Source organism: Streptopelia decaocto (assembly GCF_964273445.1).
Source record: "Streptopelia decaocto genome assembly, chromosome: 9".
Classification (NCBI taxonomy): domain Eukaryota; kingdom Metazoa; phylum Chordata; class Aves; order Columbiformes; family Columbidae; genus Streptopelia; species Streptopelia decaocto.
Genome location: NC_138664.1, coordinates 20,101,443 through 20,124,774, shown reverse-complemented (window position 1 = coordinate 20,124,774; position 23,332 = coordinate 20,101,443). Strand labels below are relative to the sequence as shown.

At 41.5% G+C, this 23,332-nt stretch overlaps 1 protein-coding gene across 6 annotated transcripts in view; it reads left to right on the top strand.

Annotated features, from left to right (window-relative positions):
- NEO1 (neogenin 1) overlaps nucleotides 1-23,332 on the top strand; it is a 159,476-nt gene that overhangs the window by 42,247 nt on the left and 93,897 nt on the right. For all 6 annotated transcript variants that reach the window (XM_082061227.1, XM_082061229.1, XM_082061228.1 and 3 more), the window contains exon 2: nucleotides 8,280-8,597. In XM_082061227.1, coding sequence (XP_081917353.1) covers nucleotides 8,280-8,597 — 318 coding nt within the window. The remainder of the gene's footprint in view (nucleotides 1-8,279; nucleotides 8,598-23,332) is intronic.

The following is a 23,332-nucleotide window of genomic DNA, read 5'->3' as shown; positions in this document are numbered from 1 at the left end:
TTACAAAGACACTGGAAAAGATGTTCAGCAACTTTGAGTTGTGTTCTTGCTTGCATCTTTATTTCTTTTTAATGTTCAGCCCTTTTTTTCCCATGTCAAGCTTCCCATAGAGACCAGGCTTCTTCTTATCATCCCCATCTATCCTCCTGTGTGCCGTTTTGACTGTTGCCTGCAATTGGAGCCCTCCTGAGTTGGTAACAGCATCCCCTTGCCCTTCACACCTCTGCAAGCATCTTTGTCACCGGTGTCATCCCCCCGAAGCGCTGAATTGAGTGGGTGGGCTGGAGGAACCCACCACATGCAGGGGGATCGTCCCCTGATGGCGCGGGGGAGCAATTTGAGGGTTCTGCCTGCTGCAGAACAATGTTTAGATTTCTTAAAGAGAAATGCAACCTTAAAGAGTTTGGTGGCGGGTTTGCTCTGTTATTTAGGAAGCAAACTGTCAGGTGTCTTCCCTCTCTGATGACCGTTCGCTCCAGGGCTGTGTCTTGTGGCTCCGCAGACAAACTCTCAGGCCAGGCCTATGTCTGTCATGGTGTGAATGTTCGGGATTCTTCTCTCCCTGATAACCATTGGCTCTGGAGCCTATTTTTAAAGCTCCAGTTGCAAACCTTCAGGTGAGGCCCTTAACCACATGCAAAACAGACTTTCAGGAGACATAATTCTCAGAAAATAAAAAATGTAATGGGGTAGAATAGCAGAAGGGCTGGCTCAAGCCGGGTACCTGCGCAGAGGTCTGCCCAAGCATAGAAAGCTACAAACTTTTATGTTTTTACAGACCGCTCACACCAAAATCCAGTCCAACAGGAAAATTTCAGCAGCAGGTCCTTTGCTCCCCATTGGACCTGTTTTCTTAGGCTCCACGTGGGTTTGTTTTGTTCAGTTGTAGACATTGGGTTTGGTCCATATCCTTGAAGGTGCCGTTTTGTCTGGGTAAATCCTTTCTTAGCGAAGTGCACAATAGGCCCCGCTTTGCAGGTGGCTGTGATGTCTCTGCCTTAGCCTTGGATCGTTGTTATCCAAGACAATTCCCCTTCATCTCGCAGTCATTCAGTGTAGTCTGCAGTTGCATTTGGTAAATACGAGCAGAACCTTACAGCTTAAAATTTTAGTAAATCTGGTCTGCCAAGTAACATGAATCAAAGAGCACACTAAAAATCATACAACCTTATATCTCTAAATAATCTATGATGTTTGGTGTGCATCTGCTTAAGCTAAATGATCAACATTGAGCTTAAACTAGGCTCATTCCCAGACCTGTGAGTAGTAAATCCATTGCCATACAGCTAATTTTTTTATACATATTTATATTCTAAACCATTTTTGAAGTACCAGTCTTGCAAAAATAAAAGACTGGGGCAGCGAATCTGCTTCTCTGGTTCTGGGGAGGGCTTGGGCGAACCAGTCACTCCAGCGTGAGCAGCCAGAGCCCAGCCGGGGTGCCAGCGGGATGAGAAGGAGGCATCTTTTGCTCTGGATGTTCAGCATCTTGCCTGCATTGTGTGCAATATGTGTTTTGATTCCTACAAATGGCCTTTCCATTTTTTAACCCGTTGAAAGCCACTGTTTGTTTTTAGCATTGCATATATCTAAAGAGGTAAATTCTGTTCCTGAGCACCCAGAAGACTGGAACTCTAGGGAAAGAAATCCATTACTCCCGAAAAAAATGGAAGTTGTTCTTCACCTGCTCTAACTGATGTGGTATTGTCAGGAGCTAACATATGGTAGCTATTTCTGTGGAAAAGTCAAAGTACTATTGTTCACAATAGTGAACAGAAATACATTTTCTTCCTTTCGTAGGTGTCTTCACAGTGCCCTCTAGTAATCTTTTGTAGAAATGCTCGATGGATCTTTTCTCAGGCCAGTCTGGTAGAGTCATGAAAACGATCATTGGAAGAATTAAAAAATTGGACGAATTGAACACTGGTCCCCTGTAACTGATGTGCTTTCCGAAGGAAGCACTGCTAATAATAAAGAGAAGTAAAAATTGCTCGGTATTCTTCTCTTTTTCATCCTTGATCAGGAAGAATATGAAAAGTGTAAGTACTCTGCAGTCAGCTTACTGTAAAACTGCCAGAACTGACAGCTGTAAATTGGCTACTCCAGTAATGGGGTTTCAGCCAGGGCTGTGAAGTTCCAAGCAGAGAAATTACATCTTTTTGCTTGAAGCGTGAGGAAGAAAATTGCAGGGGAATAAGAGCCATGCAGAGCATAAAAAAAAGGGATGGAATGGGCAAAAACCCCGCTCCTGGCATACTGTTAATTTCCTATGAAAGGTAATCACTGTGGCTTATTTTGACAGGTGAGAAAAGCGGAGTTTGCCGCGGGATGAAGGTTTGTTGGGTAGAGCGCGCGGGGGCCGTGGTGCTGGTCGCCCCAATGGCGTCGGCACCCGAGAGCATCTCGAGCTGCTCCCAGATCACAGCTCAACAACTGATCCCCGAGATTGTGGTCGAGGGAACCGCTGTGCCCGGAGCTCAAGTCAAAGAGGTTTTCACCTCGCTATCATTCTAGCGTATTTCTGTCATTAATAGCAATAGAAAGGGGATTACATCTGCAAGAACGGTTTGTTCTTACCGTTTTAAATCCTACTCAAGCTTAAAGGGGTGTGTCGGAGATTGGCTATTTAAACAAAAACTGATAGTTTTATGAAATGAGAGGAATGGCTTTGGTTGCTCCACAAAAGAAAGAAAAAGGTTGATAAAAATCCTTTAATCTATTCCTCTGAAATGATTATGAAAAGAAATGTTGCAGTTAACGATATTCAGGGTAATTCTTTCATTGGCTTAACGTGGAAATATGGCATTACATGGTCTGGCTTGCTTTCCCTCTGACTATAAAAGCAAAAACTCTTGGAAAGGATGTTCCTTGCAGAAGATGAGAGGTTTGTGGGATGCAGTTCCTAGAAGCGAGTTTTGTAAAACCCAAGGGTTGTTTTTAAGCAACCCGAAAGAAATCCAGTTTTTTCTTCTTAGTGGGTATACAGGATTCTTTTTCCTTATACACCAGGAGGAATAACAAGTCCAACCGATCTTGTTTTTGAAGCACAGCTGGTTGGCAGTTTCCTGGGTTGGAGTGTAGATTGAAGGTGTCCAGAAGCCCTTGGCAGAAGTTAACTGTCGAAAAGCAAGACTGGAGTTTGTGGCATCTTTTCTCCTTCCGTTTTCCAAGCCTGATGGTTCTGCTCGGTGTGGCACAGCTCCTTAGCTGGCTCGGTAAGGGAACCATCATCACAGAACGTATGGCAATTAAGCGGCAACGCTGGAAGTAATGAAGTTGCCTCCATGCATTCAAAATTCAGGTAAAAATATCCAGCTCCCTGGAGGTGTTAGGAAGGCCATGCAACGAAACACCAGACGTAAACGCATCTCCTAGAATGGCTGCTATTTGAGATTACAATCTGTGTTTGGATTTTGCTGTTGATTATTATCTTGTTTTCCTTCCCATTATTTAATAATATATGAGGAGATGGTATCATTTACAGGAGGAGTGGTTGGAGTAAGTGCCTGGGTGCTCGCTTTTCAGTGGTTTACTGCAGGCACACACTGTTTGGATGCTTTTTTCTTAATTCTGTTTCTGCATATTTTTTTAATGGGCTAATTTTTTCAAGTATAATTTTGTGCTTGAGTTGTGTCAGGAGGGTCGGTTAAGATTAAGCCAACATTAACTCATTATTAACAAGTGAAAGTGAACTGGAAGTATGGACAGAGCTGTAAAAGCATTGTTGCAAAATGTACTTTGCTTTGCTTGAATTTGTTCTGTGTTTATTGACTGTACTCTGTAAATGACAAGGACATTTCTGAGTTACTGAAGGCAAAGTCTTGAAACATGTATTATTAATATGTCTTTCTATCTTATAGTAATTTCTATGATGACGAGCATCTTGGCTTTTGTGCTCCTGTTAGCACATGATGTCAAAACCTTTCCTGACTTGGTAACATGAAACCACTAGAGAATAATGCGCAAAAGTAGGCGGCTTTTCCCAGCTTCATGCCTCTAGAAAGATACCCTTTGAAAAAGGGCAGAGCAGAGTTCCTGCTGCTAGAACTGTCCTCTGTGCGCTGGTGACAAGTGCACGTGGGCCCATGGTACCCAGACGGGCGCTCTGCACTGTGGTCCATACACAGGAATGTCTCTGAACGGACAATTGTGTGGAGCCAGAGGAGGGGGCGGGTTTTCTGGTGGTGTCCCAGGCTGTTCTATTCGCTCAGCATTGTCTGCTTGGTCTGTGCTGTAAGGAGACACCTGCGTGTCGGATTGGTGACTCCAGAGAAGGACAAGCACCCGACTTTGTGCTGCTTTTCAGGAGAATTTACTTGAACCAGCTGTTTTCCTTGTGTCTCCCTGCTGCACAGAAACAACCCCTTTTTATTTTTTGAAGGGGAAAGAGGGTCTGTACGGCTTGTTTCCCTGCATCGGAAATAAAACACTGTCTGTCCCTTGTGGATCTCGGAACATCCCTCCTTCTGTTATGGGCCAGGGCCCTTCTGCGTCGTTCTTCAGGCATCATTGCTGGCCAGCCATGCTTAATGATGCTGGGGTGAAGATTAACTCATCTTCTTGATTAATATCTTTGTTAATAGTGTATTAAATCATAAAAAGAGGAGTTCTGCTTGTGCTGAAGGAGAAAGGAATCTAGTAAGTCTGGGAAGGTCTAGATTGATACATGGCCCTACTCATCGTGTTACATCACTTGTTCTCCTCGGTTCCACTGTCAGCCCAGCGCGGGAATTATTGACGTACCAGCACCATTTATATTGTACAGCTGCAGTCAGGGGTAGCTCTTACCTTTTGTTCTTTTTTTTTTTTTTTTTTTCCCCAATGCTTAAAGGCAATATCATTTTTGTCTCATAATTTATGGATTGTAGAGGCTTTGTAAAGAAAGAAATGAAATGGATTTTAGAAAATGCAATTTAAAGGATTTGGCCTTGGTTTTTCAGTGCAAGAGGACTCGCCAACCACCATGTATATGATTGGGCATTAGATGTGTTTAAAAAACCCCCGAAATCCTAAAGATCTTTGCTTGGTTGATGTATATTGCCATCATGCGCAGCTTCATTTGGTCAGGTGGTCTATATTCTATATTGCCCATAAGAGAAACATGTAATATTAAGTAGAAAATAACTCTGCATCTAAACATTGGTTTATGTTGTAATATCATCTATAAATTTTTCTTATTGGGTAGTGCAGAATGTTTCCAGTGTTGTCAAGGGAAAAAAAAAATTCAACTTGCTAATACTTACATTTTAATTAGAGATTAATGCATGTAGCACTTTATCCAGATAGATAATGTGCTCCTTGGCAATGGATGTTGTAACAAACCACAAAACAAGTTCATCGTGAGCTCTTGCTGGCAGCTTGCGAAGAATAACATATGTAACATCTTCAATTAAAATACGTTGGGCTAATTCTCGAAGACAGCTTTTTTAATGATCTAGGTTAGGAAGGGCATGACATACTGGTTTTAGGATTACAAGAGCCATTGGGAATGTTAATTAAATTCTGGTGAAAAGCCTTTTAAAAGTTCAATCCCGCAGCAAGAGAGCTTGGATCTTTTATCGTGGGCTTGCAGTACGCAAAAGGGGCTTTGTAAGAGTTCCTGCCGCTCTGATTAGGGTGCTGTCAAATACTTCTCTTTTAACCGTCAGTTTTCAAAGGCATTATATATGTGCTCTTAAATTGCTTCGGAATCTAACTTAAAAGGACAAGTATGATCTCCCAATTGACACAGCTTTCCCCAACACGCAAAACAAGTGATGGTTCTCCATCAAAGCCTCGTATGAATCTAACATCAGGTATTTTTGATGAAAGATGCGTTTGGTTGCCTTCAGTTATCATTTCTATTTGGAAAAAGCGGTTCTGAAACTATACCTGCGCTTCACGTTTTCTTTCTGGATGGTTATTGGGTTTAGTGTGTGTAAATGGAATGCAGTTTCCTTCCAATACTCACGTGAAATCTGGTATTAAAAGTCCTCTGCTTGCAATGGAGTTGGCGGTCGCGGCCAGGAAGACGTCAGTATGAATTAGTTGTGTGGCAACAGTGAATTGAAGGTGAATCTGTAGCCGTGTGCTGCTTGGAGGTAATTTATATGTACTAAGTAGAACTGAGAGCAGAGTCATTTTGTCTGAAGTTATTTTCCTGAATGACATAATTTTTAAAGAGCTCGTGTCAGGCAGTTGTACAAGCGCACATTTAAATGATGTAAGTTTGATACCGGAGTGCTTGTCTTTTTCACAAATTAACTGAATAACGCAGGGAAGATTCTTCCCACTTGAGCAGCTGCTTTATATGTACTATTCCAGGCACCCCCTCACCTGGATGTACCACTGCACCAAGTGTACAAAACCCACAGGTCTGTAGGCATGGTAGCGGTGAAAAGAAGGCAAAGAACAGCCTTAGATTTCTTTTTTCCCGCTGAGGTCTGCAGCCCTTTGAAAACGCAACGCTGGGATGGGTGATTGATGAGCTCGTTGTGTCTTACCTCACCGCCCTCAGATTCGCTGTAGCTGGGAGGCGTCACTAAAACGTCCTTCTTTGGGGTTTCAAAGCGCTTCTGTGGTCTGTGGGGAAGCGTGCCCTGAGGAGAGGCTCAGGCTGCTTCAGCTCAACTTGCTGAACTCGGTGTCATGTCTCAGATGTGTGTTGTTGGCCCGTTTTCAGTGAGAAGCGTTGCGTGCTCACAGTCCTTCATCCCAATCCGAGAGAGTCAGGTTTGAGCTAGGCTTAGCAAAGGACAGCCAGAAAGTGAAACATTTTTCAATCAGGTACTGGTACTGCCAGACCAAGTGGGTTGGTTTGCTGCACCAATGTCAGGTAAAAATAACATCCTAGGTACCTGTGCTGTACAGTGGGGACAGGTCTGTCTTCACTGCTTTATGCATTGGCTGAACACTCATCATCTTTGTTTCCTCAATGGTTATGAACTGCTCTGGAAAGGGAGATGGAACTTCTCTGCCATGGCTGTTAAAGAACGTCATCAGACGTGACTTGAAAAAGTTATTTCTCAAATTTGTAGCTAATAGCAGTCTAAGGCTGCTGCTGCATGCTGAGGGTACGTTAGTAGACACAGTGGTTGTAAAATACACTTTATTTGTTAGGATGGTGGTTTATTTGCTGCATCTATGGAAAATAGTTATTTTCTAGGCCTTGCAAAAAGCCCTTTTAAGTTTGGCTGTGTGTTTTCAGGTGGCATTTTTAAGCGTTTGCTTTTGCAGCTTGCTTGCTTTCTGTAAAAACAGGAGGAATTGTCACAGCTCCAGGTTGAAGGGACTGTCTCCAAAAGCCCTATTAACTGTTCAGTCTGTGCACTTTTGTGTTTGGATTGCTGGTAGGCAGCTACTGGTATTACAGCTTATATTGCCGTGATGTTTTGTACATGTATCCCACTCCCAGTCCCAAGCCGAGGAGAGGTGGAGTTTGTCACAGTACAGGTGGGCAGCCCTGGTGGGGCTTCTAAGGTTGGATTTAAAAATAACGACCCTGTTTGCACTCAACACAACATTGTGCTGATTTGGAAAACTGTTCTTCCCTAAAAGTATTTTTCTTCTTTCTCTTTTCTCTGGATGATGAAGTTAAGGCAAGTCCAAGTGATATTGACACAGTCTTTCTGCTTGACCCAATACACCAGAAATACAGTAATTAAAATTCCCTTCTTCATGGAAAGTAGATGTTAATTATAGAAGTCCTCTGGGAATACTTACAATGGAAAAGTAATTGTGTTTATCCTGTGCTAGAATAGAAGAAAATGTTTTATGGCACTTGCATGATGAGTTAAGCTCAGAATTGGCATCTCTTTTTCTCTTGAGGGCTGAGTTATTCTTAATATATCTTGATCTTTATTATACAAAACAAATGACCGCACCGCTGTGGTATGGCAGCCGTACCACAAAAGGCCAAAAAGAGAGGCCTGGCAGTACATACCGTTTGTTATAGATGTGGTACTCGGGCACATCTATGGGTCTGCACAGGTTTTGGTGAGGCTGACTGGTGTCCGCAGCGGATTGCTCGGGGCCGTTAACCACATCGGCTCCACTGCGAGCAAGAGGATGTGTTACAAGGATGAAAATCTCTTTAAATTTGAGTGTTCATAGATATAAATAATCAAAGCAGAAAATACTGTCATATAGACCAAACTATTTTTACCATGTTCAGGAAGACGACGTTGCAAGTAGTGGGGACTGTTGCGCGCATCACAACAGTTTGAAATGACGATGCATTTTCTGTTTAAAAAAATCCAGAAGGCTAAACCCCAAACTGTGATGCAATTTGTGTTTTGCAGGATCCCTTGTGAGAACCTTCTCTCCTTTTTACTTTCTGGTGGAGCCGACGGATGTTCTGTCAGTTCGCGGAGCATCTGTCATCATGAACTGTTCAGCTTACTGCGAAACTTCGCCAAAAATTGAATGGAAGAAAGACGGGACTTTCCTGAACTTGGTGTCCGATGACCGTCGCCAGTTGTTACCAGATGGATCTTTATTAATAAACAGTGTGGTGCATTCCAAGCATAATAAACCTGATGAAGGATATTATCAATGTGTGGCCACTGTGGAGAGCCTGGGGACCATCGTCAGCAGGACAGCAAAGCTCACGGTAGCAGGTAAGTCTCTTTTTTTGGTTGTTAATATAACAGTACATGTGTACTCTGGCCTTACTAAAGGAGGAAGGTGCTTTTCAAGAAACGAAAAGATAAGTTTAATCAATGAAACTGGGGCTGCATCTCTCGTGTTACGAGCTGGAAGGTGTCACGTATTCTATTCACCTAAACGGCTTAATGTGCATTTCTCAGAAAATGCTGAAGATCAGGAAATCTGAAATGAACGGATTAAAAATATAAAAAAGTTGCATGTAATCACAATGAAGATTTACCACAGCTTGAAAGGGGGAAAAAAGAGCAATGTTCTCTTTATATCGAAATACCCTTAAAAATACCCGTCGCTGCCTGCTTGTATGTTGGCAATTGTCTGTCCACGCGGATGTTTGGGAAGCTCTGACAGGCCCTGCAGGACTGGAAGGAGTGCTGGGAGGTTGTTTTTCTCTTTCCTCAGTATCAGCTATGAACAAGGAAATTTGAAAAGTAACCACCAACCAAATGCTTAAAACTTCCCTGACGGACATTAGGAAACTCAAGTCATAACCTCCTTTGGTGTTCCGAGTAACCTTTCAGACAGAAGAGCTTTGATTTCGGGGGTGGAGAGCAGGAAGTGAAGCTCGCACCTAAAACTACGGAGCATGGCTGGGGAAGCGATCTGTTTTCAGAATGTCACTTGCTTACATGGCAGGGCTGGGGTGTCAGATTGGCCTGTAAACAGGGTAGCTGGAAGAGACCTATAATTACTTAGTGAGACTTCAAAACTGGAAAATAAAGGTAAACTTGGGAAAGAGCCTAGGAAGCAATTTTCTTTTGTGTCTCTAATGATGTTTGCCAGCCTTTTTCAAACAGTTTTTCTTTCTTTGCTTAATAAACGTCTCAAGATAATGAATTCTTCCTGACTAGCGCTGCAGCATCTCCCAGAGCTGCTGCTTACTGGCATTTATATTCTGATGTTGTTTCGATTAAGTTAGCTTGTAGCATTATTGTGAAACATCAGAAATGTCAGAAATAAAAAAGAACCAAGGGTTTTATACCTTCAAGGAGTGACTCTGAGTCTCTGAATGAGAAATAAATTCCTAAGTTTCTCGGCAATGAGGACAATAAAAGCAGTTTTCACGCACTTAGCTCAGGCAATTACCACCTTCTTACATTGCTGCTGTCGGGATGAATTCTGCTGCTTTCCACATGAGATCATTCAGCGTCTTGCTTCTGCCATCCTTCCGCTCTCTATGATCATTAGGTGAGGTTAATGGGGTTGGAAATGAAGGGAATCCAAAATGTCTTCAAAATTTCGAGTTTGCTTTCCCTCTATTTGTGTAGAAGACGATATTCTAACTGATAGTTTTTAAAAGGATGGAATCTTGAAGAGCCTTTCAGTATTAAAACCCAGCCCAAAGCCAGACAAACAGAAGCACACACACAAAACCAACCACCCAACACAGTCCAGGTGAGTTTTGTTTTCAAAACATCTTGGCTAGAAAACTGAACAAATAGAGTCTAACCCCAGTTAATACAAACATTTACTGCACAAATAATTGCCTTTGTGTCTCATATTGGCCTAGCAGTTGTATTAGAAGATTATTGGTCAACTCCATGCAATAAGAATAGCAAATTGTTTTGATTGTCATTCAGAACTAGAGAAGATGCTCTTAAGGCGTGTTCTCTATTACCTTGTGCCGCTGTGAAGATAGAAGCTGGCACAGGAGCATCTGCTGCAGTGTGCAGAGGCATTCGTTTCGTCAGGTTTAGGGGGGTGAAAACCTATTTACTAACTCAACTTAGTGCCAAGAGCTCTGCCAAGGCTACAGAGTGTAACCCTGTAGTTGTGGGGAAGGGTAGCTTTGCGTGCTGAAGAGAATATTTAAATTCAGGTTTCCTATATAGCTTTTCTTGACCTCCTTTGAATCTCTCAGTATTATCAGTGGATTTTATTGTTTCTTCCCCCATCTCTTTCTTTTAATTGGAGGCTCTCAGGCTGCGCTAAGTGTGGGGATAGTTAGCGCTGTAGAGTTTCTCTTCAGCCCCAAGGTAACAGTGGGAGGCAGCTAATTCCCTTCTTAATTGAGCAGTGGGATGCTGGATTCATATGGGGGGGTGTGTTATACGGCCATACACTTAATTTATTCAAAATATAATATTACAAAGCGTAGCTTGTGTGTTTTAACTGCTACTTATTCATGAAATAACTTCATTACTTGAAGATGACAAATTGTGGTGAGTAATGTAGGCCAGGGCAAAGAAAATCCAGTAAAAACACGCTGTGGTACCTTGTATATATATGAATATATGTGAATGAATACAGGTTTTGAGTTTTTGGTCTTGAAACTGCACAGTTTTCTCCAACAGACAATAGATAATGCTGAGCAATGTACCTTGGAATAAAGGTCGAACAGGCTGAGAAATTTGGATAAATATTTGAAATAACTTAAAGGACTTTATATAGAAATTGTTTTGACAGGTCTAAAATTTGCGGAGGTCAGAAAGTGTGGCTGTATGTAGACAGATGGTAGATGTTGGAAATGTGAGGTGTTGCAAGGGACTTAATCAACCGGTGTGTGGTAGAATCAAAGCGAAACACTCAGTTCCTGCGCAGGGACTGCTGGGCAGTGACAGGGTGCTCTGTGTTACAGCCCTGCCGTCCTGGGGTTTTGCTTCAAGTCGTGTTATGGACACGGTGCTGGAAATGTGTCATTTCAGGGCAAAATTGATGACGGCGCGAGTTGGCAAGTGTGCGGTGCGGGTGACTGTGCTCTCGAAGAACCTTTGCCATGTGTGATAATAGATGAGGAGCCTTTACTCTTTGTGGTTTATTTGAGGTGTGAGAATCAAAGCTTCTGTCGCAACTGAGACTCATAGAAATTGATCTTTTCTTTCTTTAATCTGTTTTCTCAAGCTATTTAAAAAAGAAGTGATGATAACGTATCGCATTATGAAACGTATTTTAAATCAGCACAGTTAGTCTGTGGCTTGAAATCAGATGCTACTGCACCCTGATAGTAAATTTACTGTTCAACTAGACTTCTTGTAGTAAATATTTGATTTTTAGAAATGGCAAACAGCAAGAAATTGGATAGTTTTCTTTAATGAGCAGCAGTTTCAGGGTGTGTGTATCTCTCCCTTTGGGGTGTGTGTGCACCTGCATTTTGGTTCCTTTAGCAAATGAAGGTTGAGATTGTAGATTCCTGTGTTCCATTTCTTTCTAAAATTGGTTTTGCTTGCTTGCTTGAAACCAGAACATGACTGCACGAACATCAGGGTCGTGGAGGGAGATGGTGTCGTGGTCATCTAGTCCATATAATACGTTTTTGTCATTATTATGATGGAGTTGAAGTAGGTGAAGTCAAAGCAACTGCCTAATTTATGTAAAGCCACAACACGTTTTAATCAGTGCCTTACTACAGTATGTTTTTTAACGGGCTTTTGAAGTGCAAATGTGTCTTTGATACCTAAGTGCCAGTTAGATCTTCAGAAGGGTTGAAGGGCTAGAATAAGTCTTGCAAAGCACAGTTTTAAAAAAGGTTTACAAGATTTTGGGGAACTGTGTATGTAATTCATCTCGGGGAAAATAAAATCGTGTGTATTTTAGTAAAAAGGATGATGATCCTAGCTTAAAAATATTCCCAAGATGATGTTTGCTGCTACTTAGTTGCAGCTTTCATTGGGAGAACAGATACACGGAGATCTAAAGGTCTGAAGTGTGACGGTGACACCGCGTTTCATCAAAAGGATTTATCAGTTCTGTATATCCATTGAAAGACTGGTCACTGAATTATTCATTTCACCTCTTGTCTTCTTTTTCCCCCAAGTGAACCCATCTGTTTTTCCTCCTTTTCTCCCACTTATCTTTGTGTTTGTTGGTACTTGGTTTTGCGCTTTCCATCTCATTTCCTTGGCTGCCATGATGTAGCTGTGTTGCTGCCTTCATACGAACTTTAAGTATGCCCAAGTTTCATTCAAAAAAGCACTTGGTGATAACTGATGACCTTTTTTTCCCCTCACCTTGACTGAATAACCTATGATAAAATTTCTACAAGTATTTACATGAAAAATAATTTTCAACCCTCTGTTTTGTGATTACTTTTAGAAAAAGCACAGGCAAATTGCTTCTGTTGAGAAATATTCCTGCCGTGTAGTATCCCAATCTAAAAAGGGTTCAGTAATCAGGAAAGGCAGGTTTGTATTTAGTAAAAATGTCAGAATGCAGTGACTGTGCGATTACCTGAACTATTCAGAGGCCTGGATGAGCAGTGACTGTGGTATTTAATGTAACGTGGCTTGGGTTATCAGTCACGAGCCAGGAGATGCTGATATCTAACCATGATTTTCTTGCAGGCCCGTTATACGGCCTCAAGATCCCCGTGCTTTGCCTTTTTCTCAATGGGCTACTAAAGAGTTTGCCTTCAATAAATTCAGTGTTACTTTTTCTAACGTCCCGAGATGCTGTCGATGAGAACTCTAAGACAAGCCCGTGTAGGAATTTTGTGCAGCATTTTTTACTCAATATTGCATATTTCCTTCAAAGCGAGGGCGGGCGGGAAATCTTCATCTTGTCTTCATTAATAAAGAGTTTTCTGTGCCTTGGAATTGGAAGAAATCTGAAGAGCGTAGGTACTTGAGCAGAGAGCACTTGAGAGCACTTACCAGTAAAAGTGAGACAGGTGATAAATTTTCGTCACAAAAACACATTTTTCTCTGAAAAAAGCACCTGCGTTTTTCATAATCGGCTTAGATCAAAATGCGTTTCTCAATGACAGGGAAATGGCAAAGGTGGTTTTAACAAAAGTGCAGTTTGTACAGTTTCTGTCAGCTGTTATTTAAAATGGGAGAGTTTAGACATTTAAGACAATAAATGCTCTACCTTATGTGTCATTCTAAATTCTTACAATCTGCAGTTGTCCAGTTAAAGTAGGAACAAAAATCTATATGAGCCCTTGAACTGATCTCTATTAGTACTTGGACTGAAAGCAAAGGTCCAGATGCAGAACTATAGTGTTTTCGGTGTAAGGTTAGGAAAAATGAATTAATAGACTTTGGCATCATTTTCTTTGTGTCGAACAGTAACTGTATAAATTTGGGAGATGGGAACCGAAGTGATTGAAGTCATTTGTGATACTGAGCCCTTTATTCTTGAGTGTGCGGCCTGGAAAGACTGCGGCGTAGCCTTTAGTGCCTTTTCTTCTTTCTTGCCAACAAAACCCAAACAGATGCCAAAACAAAATGGTGTTGATGTTTTCCTGTGGCCATGAATGACTCTGTACCATTTGCATGGTGTTAGAGAGTTCGGGTACCATTTTTCTTCCAGAATTTGGTTGACTTTAATTCATTTTTGGGAGTGTGGCAGGAGAGGTCTTGGGATTGAAATGCATCAGTGGGAATCTAATGTAACTACATCTGTGTCTTTTCACCTGGAAGTGCTGGAGGGATCAGCAGGGTGTCAACACAGTCAACTCTCTGGACTTGGAGGGGAACAAGAGCTGCTCCTGCCTCCCTTGTTCTGTGCTGTGCCTCTAATTCATCCAGCCCAATTTTGAGTCCTTGCCTCCCCAGTTAATTCATCCTGCTTTTCAGAGTGCTGTCTTCTCTCCTGCGACTCACTGGAAAGCCGTATACCCAGTTATGATTTAGTACCAGGCGGCTTCTTGCCACATCTGATGCAGATAGCTGTGCAATTTGTCTGCAGCTGAATCGATGGTTCTCATCCTGGGTGAAAGCCCCCGGCAGAATTTTAGACCTGCTTGTTTTTAAGCTATTCACCGATACCTAATGATCACATTACAGCCTAGTTGAATGATATTAAACACACTGTTTCTGTTCTAAAATGCAAGGTTTTTTGAGCTTTTGTGTTTCAAGTTTATTACATCTAATACTGAATCAAATCACCCAGCCCGTTTTGACCGATACCGTCCCTGTCCCCAATTGTGTGCGTGGGTGAGCTGGTTAAAGCTGATTTGTGCCATTGGAGGGTGACGGATCCTCTCCTGTGGCTCTAGGAGAGAGGACACACGTAGATCTGTAACACTCCTGCCTGAACTTTATGCTTTAGTAACAATTTATTATTGTTCTGAAGAAAAACCCCCATAGTGTGGGGTTTTTTTTCCTTGCCGCGATATCTTGTTTAAGATGGTTGTTGTAGCTAATTGTCCCGATTCTTAAACACCCAGCATGAAGTGTTTAAATCCAGTGATCATTCATTAAGATTTCCTTAATTAGGCATTATCTTAGGTGCAACTTTCCATGTTCTAAACGAGAAAGATGAGGTTTTACCAGTTTGCAACTTAAATTGTTTAGTCTTCTAATTAGCGAAGCAAGTATCCTTTGGATGTTTGGTTAATGGACAAAGTTGTCTAGATGTTGATGTGCTTCAGAAAAACAACAGAAACTTGCTGTAAATAATAGAAAATCAAAGCTCTTTGTATACGTTTGAAGCTTGACCTTTGGTTTGGAAAATAGGGAAGGTAATGTAGTTGTGATGTGAGAACGGAAAGCGAGAGCAAGCTGCTGATGCTCAGCACTCCTCAACAAGAAAGCCAGATGAACTTGGTTTAGGTTAGTGTTCTCATTTGTTAATATTTTCACTCAAATATGTATTTTTCTTGATGTCTCTGCATGTCAGCACCAGCCCTTTTGTAATTCTGTTTGACAGGCTTTCCCATGGATTGCTCACTAAATCCCAGACTGTCAGGGGACTGACAGTTACACATGCAGCCCGTATTCCTAAATCACTGCTGTTCTCGGGTGAGACTCAATAAGATGTTTCAGATTCAGTTACTACAAAACTAAAGGGTGTCCACGCTGACATTGTTCAGATTTAACTCGACTGAATGTTGCGTTTTGAAAATTAGAACAACTATCACACCTACCCAAATGAAAGATGACAGGAAAGAAGGATCGCGGCAGAAGTGTGCGTATGATTAATTACTTGTTTTTTCATAACAGAAATTCAAGAAGAAGTTTAAAGACATTAAAAAGGAAAAAATATTTTTAATAAGGCAAAATGATGCTTGCTGTGGTTGATTGCAGTGAGGTTAGTGCTTGGTAACGTTTTAAAAACATAGGCCACGTCTCATTCATATAAGTACACTAGAAATATGTTAAATTATTAAACAACCCTGCACCTCTTGCTTATGTGCATATAAAAACCCAATTTTGGGGAGAGCGTGGGGAGGTGTCTCTGTATAATGTATATGTTTCTGTAAAGGTGTTGCTCTTCCTTCTCTAATGTCTTCCGAAGTCCCATTCCTGGATTAGACACGTCAGTCTGCTTTTCTGTGACTGGTCTGAAGTTGAACTCATTAAAAGTGAAGCCATACAATGCTTCGTTATGGAGAGACCTTTAAAAAGCTGTCTCTGATGTGACGAGCTTAATTCCCAGCCGCTGGCCGGGGCCAGCGTGTGACAATGCACCCCTTAGCTTGAGCAAAAACCCACCGCCACTGCCTTGGAGCGAAATGCAGTTTTGAGGAATCATTTGCTAGTTGTGCTCCTTTGAGTCTTTCTGCTCCTTTCTGCCATGTCTCTAAACTCTGTCTTTTTCAGCTAGATGTTTCTGTCTGTAGAAGCTCTTCATCCTGCTGTATTTATGTCTCCTCTTAGGTCAGTCTTCAAGCCCTTTATTTTAGAGAGTTTCTTTGCTATTCTGGATTCCGAGTGTGTCTCTGAAATTGTTCAGGGTTTTTCCTATCCCTAAATGTCTCTCGTCAGGTACCAACTGGCTTTGTCACTGTCTATAGAGCTGCCTGCAAAATGTTTCTTTTCTATCTTCCCTTTCTTCCAGTTTCTTGATAAATTTCTGGTGACAGTGCTCTGTGTGCGTTAATCATCCTTGACTAGCTTGTTCACACGAGCCTTCGGAATTCATAGCCTCGCCTGGACCTAAAATGATTTAACCTGTCAAGCTCTTCCTTTCACCAAAATACTCAAATCTTATTCTTCTTTTGTTATGGCTATTGATTTTGTTTTAGAAAGAGTAATTATGAGCCTGTACTGTTCTTTTTTAGGCAGTCTATTGATCAAGACCTGAGGTTTCTTAACTGATGAGGTAATACCTTATTGTAAGGGCTCCTCTTAAAATCCAACAGCGCTTTCTTCATTGTTCTCACCATTACAATGATCTCCACAGGACCAAATAAACTATTCCATAGTTTGCAGTTCATTTTTTGTGTTATTGGGAATATCTACTTACCACATTTCTCGGTGTCTGTACAGATCAAGTTTCCTGTGGTTTCTGCAGCTTTTCCTGCTGCCTTGAACTGCTATTGATGCTTCTCTGGTCTTTGGCCCTTCAGTTGCACGTCCTGTCTCTGGTTTTAATGGTAGTGTTCTGTCACCGACTCCATTAGCAGAATTATTCTTTTCTGCATTCCTGCACCATTTCCTGTAGCACTTTGAGCCCGACGTTCCCCTGTGCCATGGGCAGAGCCCCCAGCTCACCCCTGTTCTGTTTATTGCAGTTTAAGGTTGGCATCTGCGACCTGAATTTTTTTAAGATCTTCCTCGACTCACCGTTCTTGTTCCCATTTCATTCACAGAATAAATTATTGATCTCTTCTTGATATCACCTGACTAGAGTTCAGGTTTGTTTGTTTAGCCTTGGTCTATTCTCTAGTCTTGTGCTTGTTTTTCAACACTTCCAATGCCTTATCAAAGATCTTCGTTGCTCATCTCCTGCGTTTCCTCCAAAGGGTTTCTGAGCTACTTCCATCAAGGACAGCTGGATTAAATTTTTGCTTAGCATGTTTTCTTTTTGCATTATTCATTTTTTTAAGTACAGCTGAACAGTACAACATTAAGGGATTTCCAGGACTGCTTCACCCCAGCTTGAGCAGGAATACCCATTGAGTTATCTTCATCACAACTCTGCTGGAACACATTCTGCGCTTGCAGAGCAACCTTGCTCCGTGAGGTTGTCCGATGTTCATTATTGGTGATCTGCCATTACAATAGTTTCCATAGTTTAGAAAGGACAAATATGTTTGTGCAATCGTAATTTCGTTTTCAATATAAAATGCCTCATGCCAGTAGCGTTTCCTTCCAAGTCAGAAGTATTTGATATTCCAGTTTCTTTATTCTCCCTGTCTTTCTCTGTGAAGTTAGAGTGCACCAGCCCTTCGTCCCTTCTCAGACCTGATCTTATTGGTTCACAAACAAAGATGTTTGATGGAGGGATTTTCTTCTCCTGAGCTGCAGGGCTGGGATGTCACAAAGCTGCTGCAGGTTAATTTATTTTGGCTAGAAACCCGTATCCCCGTTGATAGAGTATCAGGATGTACATCATGGCTACTCTCTATTTCTCGGTCTGTTTTGGCACTTCGTTATTCATGGGACTTCTGTTAAAGGTAGCGCTTGGCAAAATGGCATCATAAAGTTATTTCTAGATGTACAACTTGTCTCTTGCTCAGTGTTGTGTTGTCAGTCACAAGTCTAGTGGTTTCACCAGGATTATCTTATGGACTTTTGTCTCACTTGTTTTCATGAAGCTTTTACAAATGAAGGTGGGATTATTGTGTCCTGGTTTGGGTGGAAAGAGTTGTTCCCGGCTACGCAAAGTTTCTTGAGAATCCAGGATCTCTCTGTATGCTTTTGTCTTGAGTTCAGCAGGTGCTCTGAGCTTTTTCTATCCTGGTTCAAAATCGGAATCGATCTGTGATACTCAAACAGGCTTGATCACATCAAGTTGTGAGTTTTTTCTGACATCCCCAAGGCTGCGTTCTTATGCTGTTGAATTTCTGTTTGAGCTTCTGAGATACTGGACTTTGCAAAATCTACTCTGGGATGCAAAGGACGATGATATAAACACTTTTCATCAAACCATTTATTTTTTAAAACTTTTTTACCAGGTAAAACTTGAGAATATTCCGATGAGTTTTACTAGTCCAGACACCCTGTTAAATTTTTTTATGTGTGGTTTCTTTGCTTTGTTTTTGGTTTGTGGTTCTGTGGCAATTGGATCCCAGTCTGAGAGGGGATGGGACAACCTCCAATTCCTGTAGTCTGGCCCTGTGCCTCAGGCCTGATCAATTTTGCTCAAACTTTCCCTCTTAGAAGTTTGTTTTCAAAGATATTGTGGAAAGACGAGCAGAATTATATTTTGTGCTATACTTTGCTGTCTCCGTAGTTTTCTGTATAACTTCCCCATATCATAGTGCAATAGGATCATGGAGCTTGGAAGGGGCCTCGGGAGATCTCTAGTTCAGTTGCCCGTTCAAAACAGCTCTGAGGTCCTACTCTGTGTGCATTAATTTTATATATATATATATATAGGTATATATATACCTATATATATATATATATACACACATAGGTATATATGTCATGTGCATTAGTGATATGTACAATGGCATCCTCTCCCTTTTCCTTTTCTTAATTCTGATGGAGGGATACCCTTTTAAATCAGTATGTGCCATGTTAATTATGCTACTGAGTCTGTGTTTAACGAGTTCAGAATTCTGAGTATGCACCAAAATGTCTCGTTCCTGTTGTGTGTGCTGCATAATTGAAGCTTTAATTTAACCAACAAGGACGTTTGGTAGGTTTTCCTCTCTTTGTGTTATAATCCTTCTATGAATTCTCAGTCTCCTCTGGCTAGTTGTCTCTTGCCCTTAATTCAGGTGATGCCGGACTTCTGTTCTTCGTGAATGTTTTGTAATTATGAAGTCTAATCTATTCACTGGCGAGATTCATGAAATATGTCTTATTAACAGAATAGTATTTTAAAACATGTTTCACACCTCTGCCACTCAGACAAATGATGCTGAATACCGTTGAAGAAAAGGAGCTGTGATAATTTAATGAAGTGTCCACAGATGGCTGGACTTATTAATTTTTTAACAGGGTTCGCGTGGAAAGCTGATGCTCTAACAAAATATGCGGCATCTTTGAGATCCGCTGCTTCACGGAAGGATAACAGATGTTGCAGCTATTTCAACAATAGGGTATCATGTTCTGTATCCCTTTAGCTACTTGCATTGCTAAAACCTTCGCCCTTCCCAAGAGGTTCTTTTAATGGAGTTGTGGATTTGTCATAAGTTCAAATTCGATTAGGCAAACAAGAACGGGGCAAAATTAAAGCGTCTTAAAATTATATCAGCAGTTTGCGTAATCATTCGCAGGAGCTGGATGCAGAGGGGTGGGAAGGTGAAAGCTGGGGGGTTGTGGTGTTTGTAGATGAAACTGCTAAAGTTAGTTGAGTTTTGGGTAAGTTTTGGGAAACTGGTGTAAGATAACATTGGGCAGCAGAGGGTTTTCATAGCTCGTATACAGGAAGTAATTGGTTTGGAAAAACTCTCGGCTACTCCTGTGTTTCTACTTTTTCCCCACTGAAACAGAAATAATTAGGGAAAAAGCAAGGAAGATATTTAATGAGTTCATTGAGATGCCACAAAAAGCCTGAAAGAGGGTTTGGGAAACAGCTAATTGTATAAACGTGTAAGACGTTTGTGTGTTTAAATCTAGTTAATGCTTACCCAAAGTATTACATTATATTCCAGCCTGTGGAGCAGCGATAGAGGGGACTTGGGCACGTGAAAAACATACTCCCAAAGACTTGGTCTGACAGGGCAGTAGTGAATTTCTGTAGCGCTGCCTGCTGCCCTTCAGACAAGGAAGCTGTTCTTTTATTTTTGGTTTGCAGTCTCGATTTGACAAGATTGATGCTAAAAGGTTAGTAGGATTCTAAAGAGGATTCAATGTGTGTCTGGTAATAGCATCCATGTGAAATAAAATCAGGCATTTACAGTGATGGCCGACAGTATTTAGCGCAGAAAACAAGCATTTACTCTGAAGTTAGAATATTGTCCTATCAGCAAGTTACGTAGTAATGGTTGATTATGGAAGTTGGGTTTTCTTTGGGCGTTCTTGAAAATAATTGACAGTGGCCATGGTTGTGTAGAGGCTGCTGAGCTACACGAGCATCTGACTCGGTGCAATGAATTCCTCTTCTTCTGGAGGTGACAGGAGATGGAACAGCGGCTCCACTGACAGCAGACTGCAGCCAGGACTTTGCCATTTGTGTTTTCCAGGAGCATGGGAATTATCGCTTTTCCAGGCACATCTTTGCCTTTTCAGAAATGAAGACAATAGGTCACAAATCTCAGTAATGCTCAGATTGGGAATGCTGCCTGAATGGAACAAGTTTGCATTGAGTAGCTTGTGCATTTGCATTCCCACCACTGCTCTGGTTCTTTGAGGAGGGAGGAGGGACAAAAGGGAAGGAGAAAACGGGCAGAATTGACTTCCCTCCCCCATTTGTGTTGAAGTTTGTGGTGCATCAAATTCCTATTGTATGTGTGTGAGAATCTGTTGCTTATGTGTTCTGCCATGTTCAGAGAACATTCCAAGTGGAAAATCATCCTTCCTAATGGAGTTTATTAACCTGTGGTCAGCTAGGTCAGTGGTGTTTTCCTTCAGCATCCTGAAATCGATACCTAACATATTTGTGCTGCCATGGAATGATTAATGTACATATAAACATGAAAAAAAAATCTTTAATATCAGAACTTCAAAGTAGCATTTATCATTACATCTGCAAAAGATGGGGAAGTGCCTGCGACTGAGCGTCTTGCAGTGCGGGTGAGGAGCGGGTGCTGCTCGCTCATTAGAAATGTAACTAATTTTCATTAGATCTTGGTGATTGAGAAATACAAGCCATTGAGGAAAAAGTAACTATTTTTTAAAATTTAATTTTGAAAAAATAGATTAAAATGCGTATTTAGTTTAAATAGACTGGATTTGCTTATATGTTAATGCATTTGCGGACGATGGAAAGTTCGGGAAACACAGGCGTACAGCTCAGTTGCTGTGCCGGTGCGCTGGGACCTGCTACTGTGTTTATAAACAGGGCTCGGAATTAATAGTAATTAAGGCTTATATTTAGAGCTCCTTTTGTAACACATCATTATTGTTTTGTCGTTGTCTGTTGGCTGAAGGAAAAGGGTCCCATTCCACAATGGAGGCTTTTAAGCAGTGCAAATTGCAAATAATCAAGAGTAGAACAGAAAATTACTCTTTAGGACAAAATTATAGCCTAGGTTAAAATATATATTTTAAAAACACACAAAACAGTGATCAAATAAAGATTTTACTGGCATTTAAGATGACCTGGGAAATGAACTGTAATTTTGTTTCTAGTGAGTAATGAAACCATCTTAAATAAAGCTTATTTAACCTTAATGGAGCACCTGCACACAGCAGAATGCACAATGCCTATCTTGTCCAGAAAGCGAATAGTACTAGTTAGGGCTTTAAATTAAAGCATGGTTGAGCTTTATGTGAGAAATTACAGGGATTTAGTGCTGCTGTAACAATCACACTTATGTGCCAAGTTGCAGATACAATGATTGTACGAGTGGTAGTTATACGGGGTGAAGGGATGAAAACCTCACGACAAAACAAGGAGATCCAGGACTCCTTTCTATGCCTTAACATGCAGGTCTGTTAATAAAGATTTCTACTGAGTTGTGGATTCAGCCCACTCAGTTTGATGTCAACACTGTGCCCTTTTTGCAGGGATTTTGGAGGCAAAAGTGGAAAGAAGGCTGAACTGCGACATGCCTTGTGTCTGCGGTTTGTGTCTGGGTCGGTGGCTCAGAGCCCTGTGATGCGATGAGCACACCACGGCACAGCCCGTCGGTGCACTCTCCTGTGAGAAATTGGGCAGAGTGGTCGAAACTGAAATGAGAATATTGAGATTGATAAGAATCTGAGGTAATGATGAAAATGGGTTATATCGAGAGGGAAATCTTCAGAATGGAATGATGCCTCAGAGACTAGACTTTAGAAAGGTGATGTTTGATGTCTTCATCAGTCATTTTGCTGTAAGAACAAAGTATATGCTAACACAATTAGCAAGCGTGGCAAATCCAGGAGACCATGTCACTCGTGCTGTGGCCTCCAATGGTTTTATAGGAAGCGTTAATTAATGCTACAGACTGAATAATGGTGAAACTTATTAGCACAGTGTGCAAAGTCATGCAGGTACGGCAATATTCTTGGTGTGGTACTAAGCTGGGACAGAGGGACGGGTGATTTTATGAGAAAAAAGGCAGGTTACAGGATTGACCGTCACCTGCCGGTGTGCAGACAGCTAATGTGGTTGCGGAATCTTTCGGGGAGATGTTTTCAGTAGATGCAGGGAAACAATTTTGATACGTTCCTGTGGATTTTTTTGATCTTAAATTACAGCAGGCACTTCAATTTGTCTGTTGTCTCTTTGTTCTGCCAGCGGTGCGAGGTGGGAGAGAAGGAGGTTTTAGAGATCGGTTGAAGCAAAAGCGGCTGTGACTGGGTTGAAGGATGAAGTTCTTCACCATAGGGACCTCAGATGGTAGATCAGGTTGTCCAAGAGGTGGTGCCATCCCCATCCATGTGGATTTTCAAGATCCAACTGACCAAATTGCTGGGTAACCTGCTCTGACCTCATAGCTGGCTCTGACCAGGTCCTTCCGACTCAAATGGTCCGCAATTCAGAGCCTTTAAAGATGAATAGATGGGGAACGAGGGAAAGAAACTAAAGACTGTAGCTTTATTAACTAAGCAGATGGAAAGTTGAAAGCAGCTGTGATTTTTATTCATGCAAATACCTTAGAGGGAGGGAGTAATGGATAAATATAAAAGATACAAAATAATTAATACCGAAACAAGGTCAAGATCAAAGATAAGAAGTTGGTTGTAAATATACTGGGAGGGGAAACGAGAAACTTTCTTCTCAGGGAAATGAGGTTGTGGAAGGAGCCTCCAGATAGAAC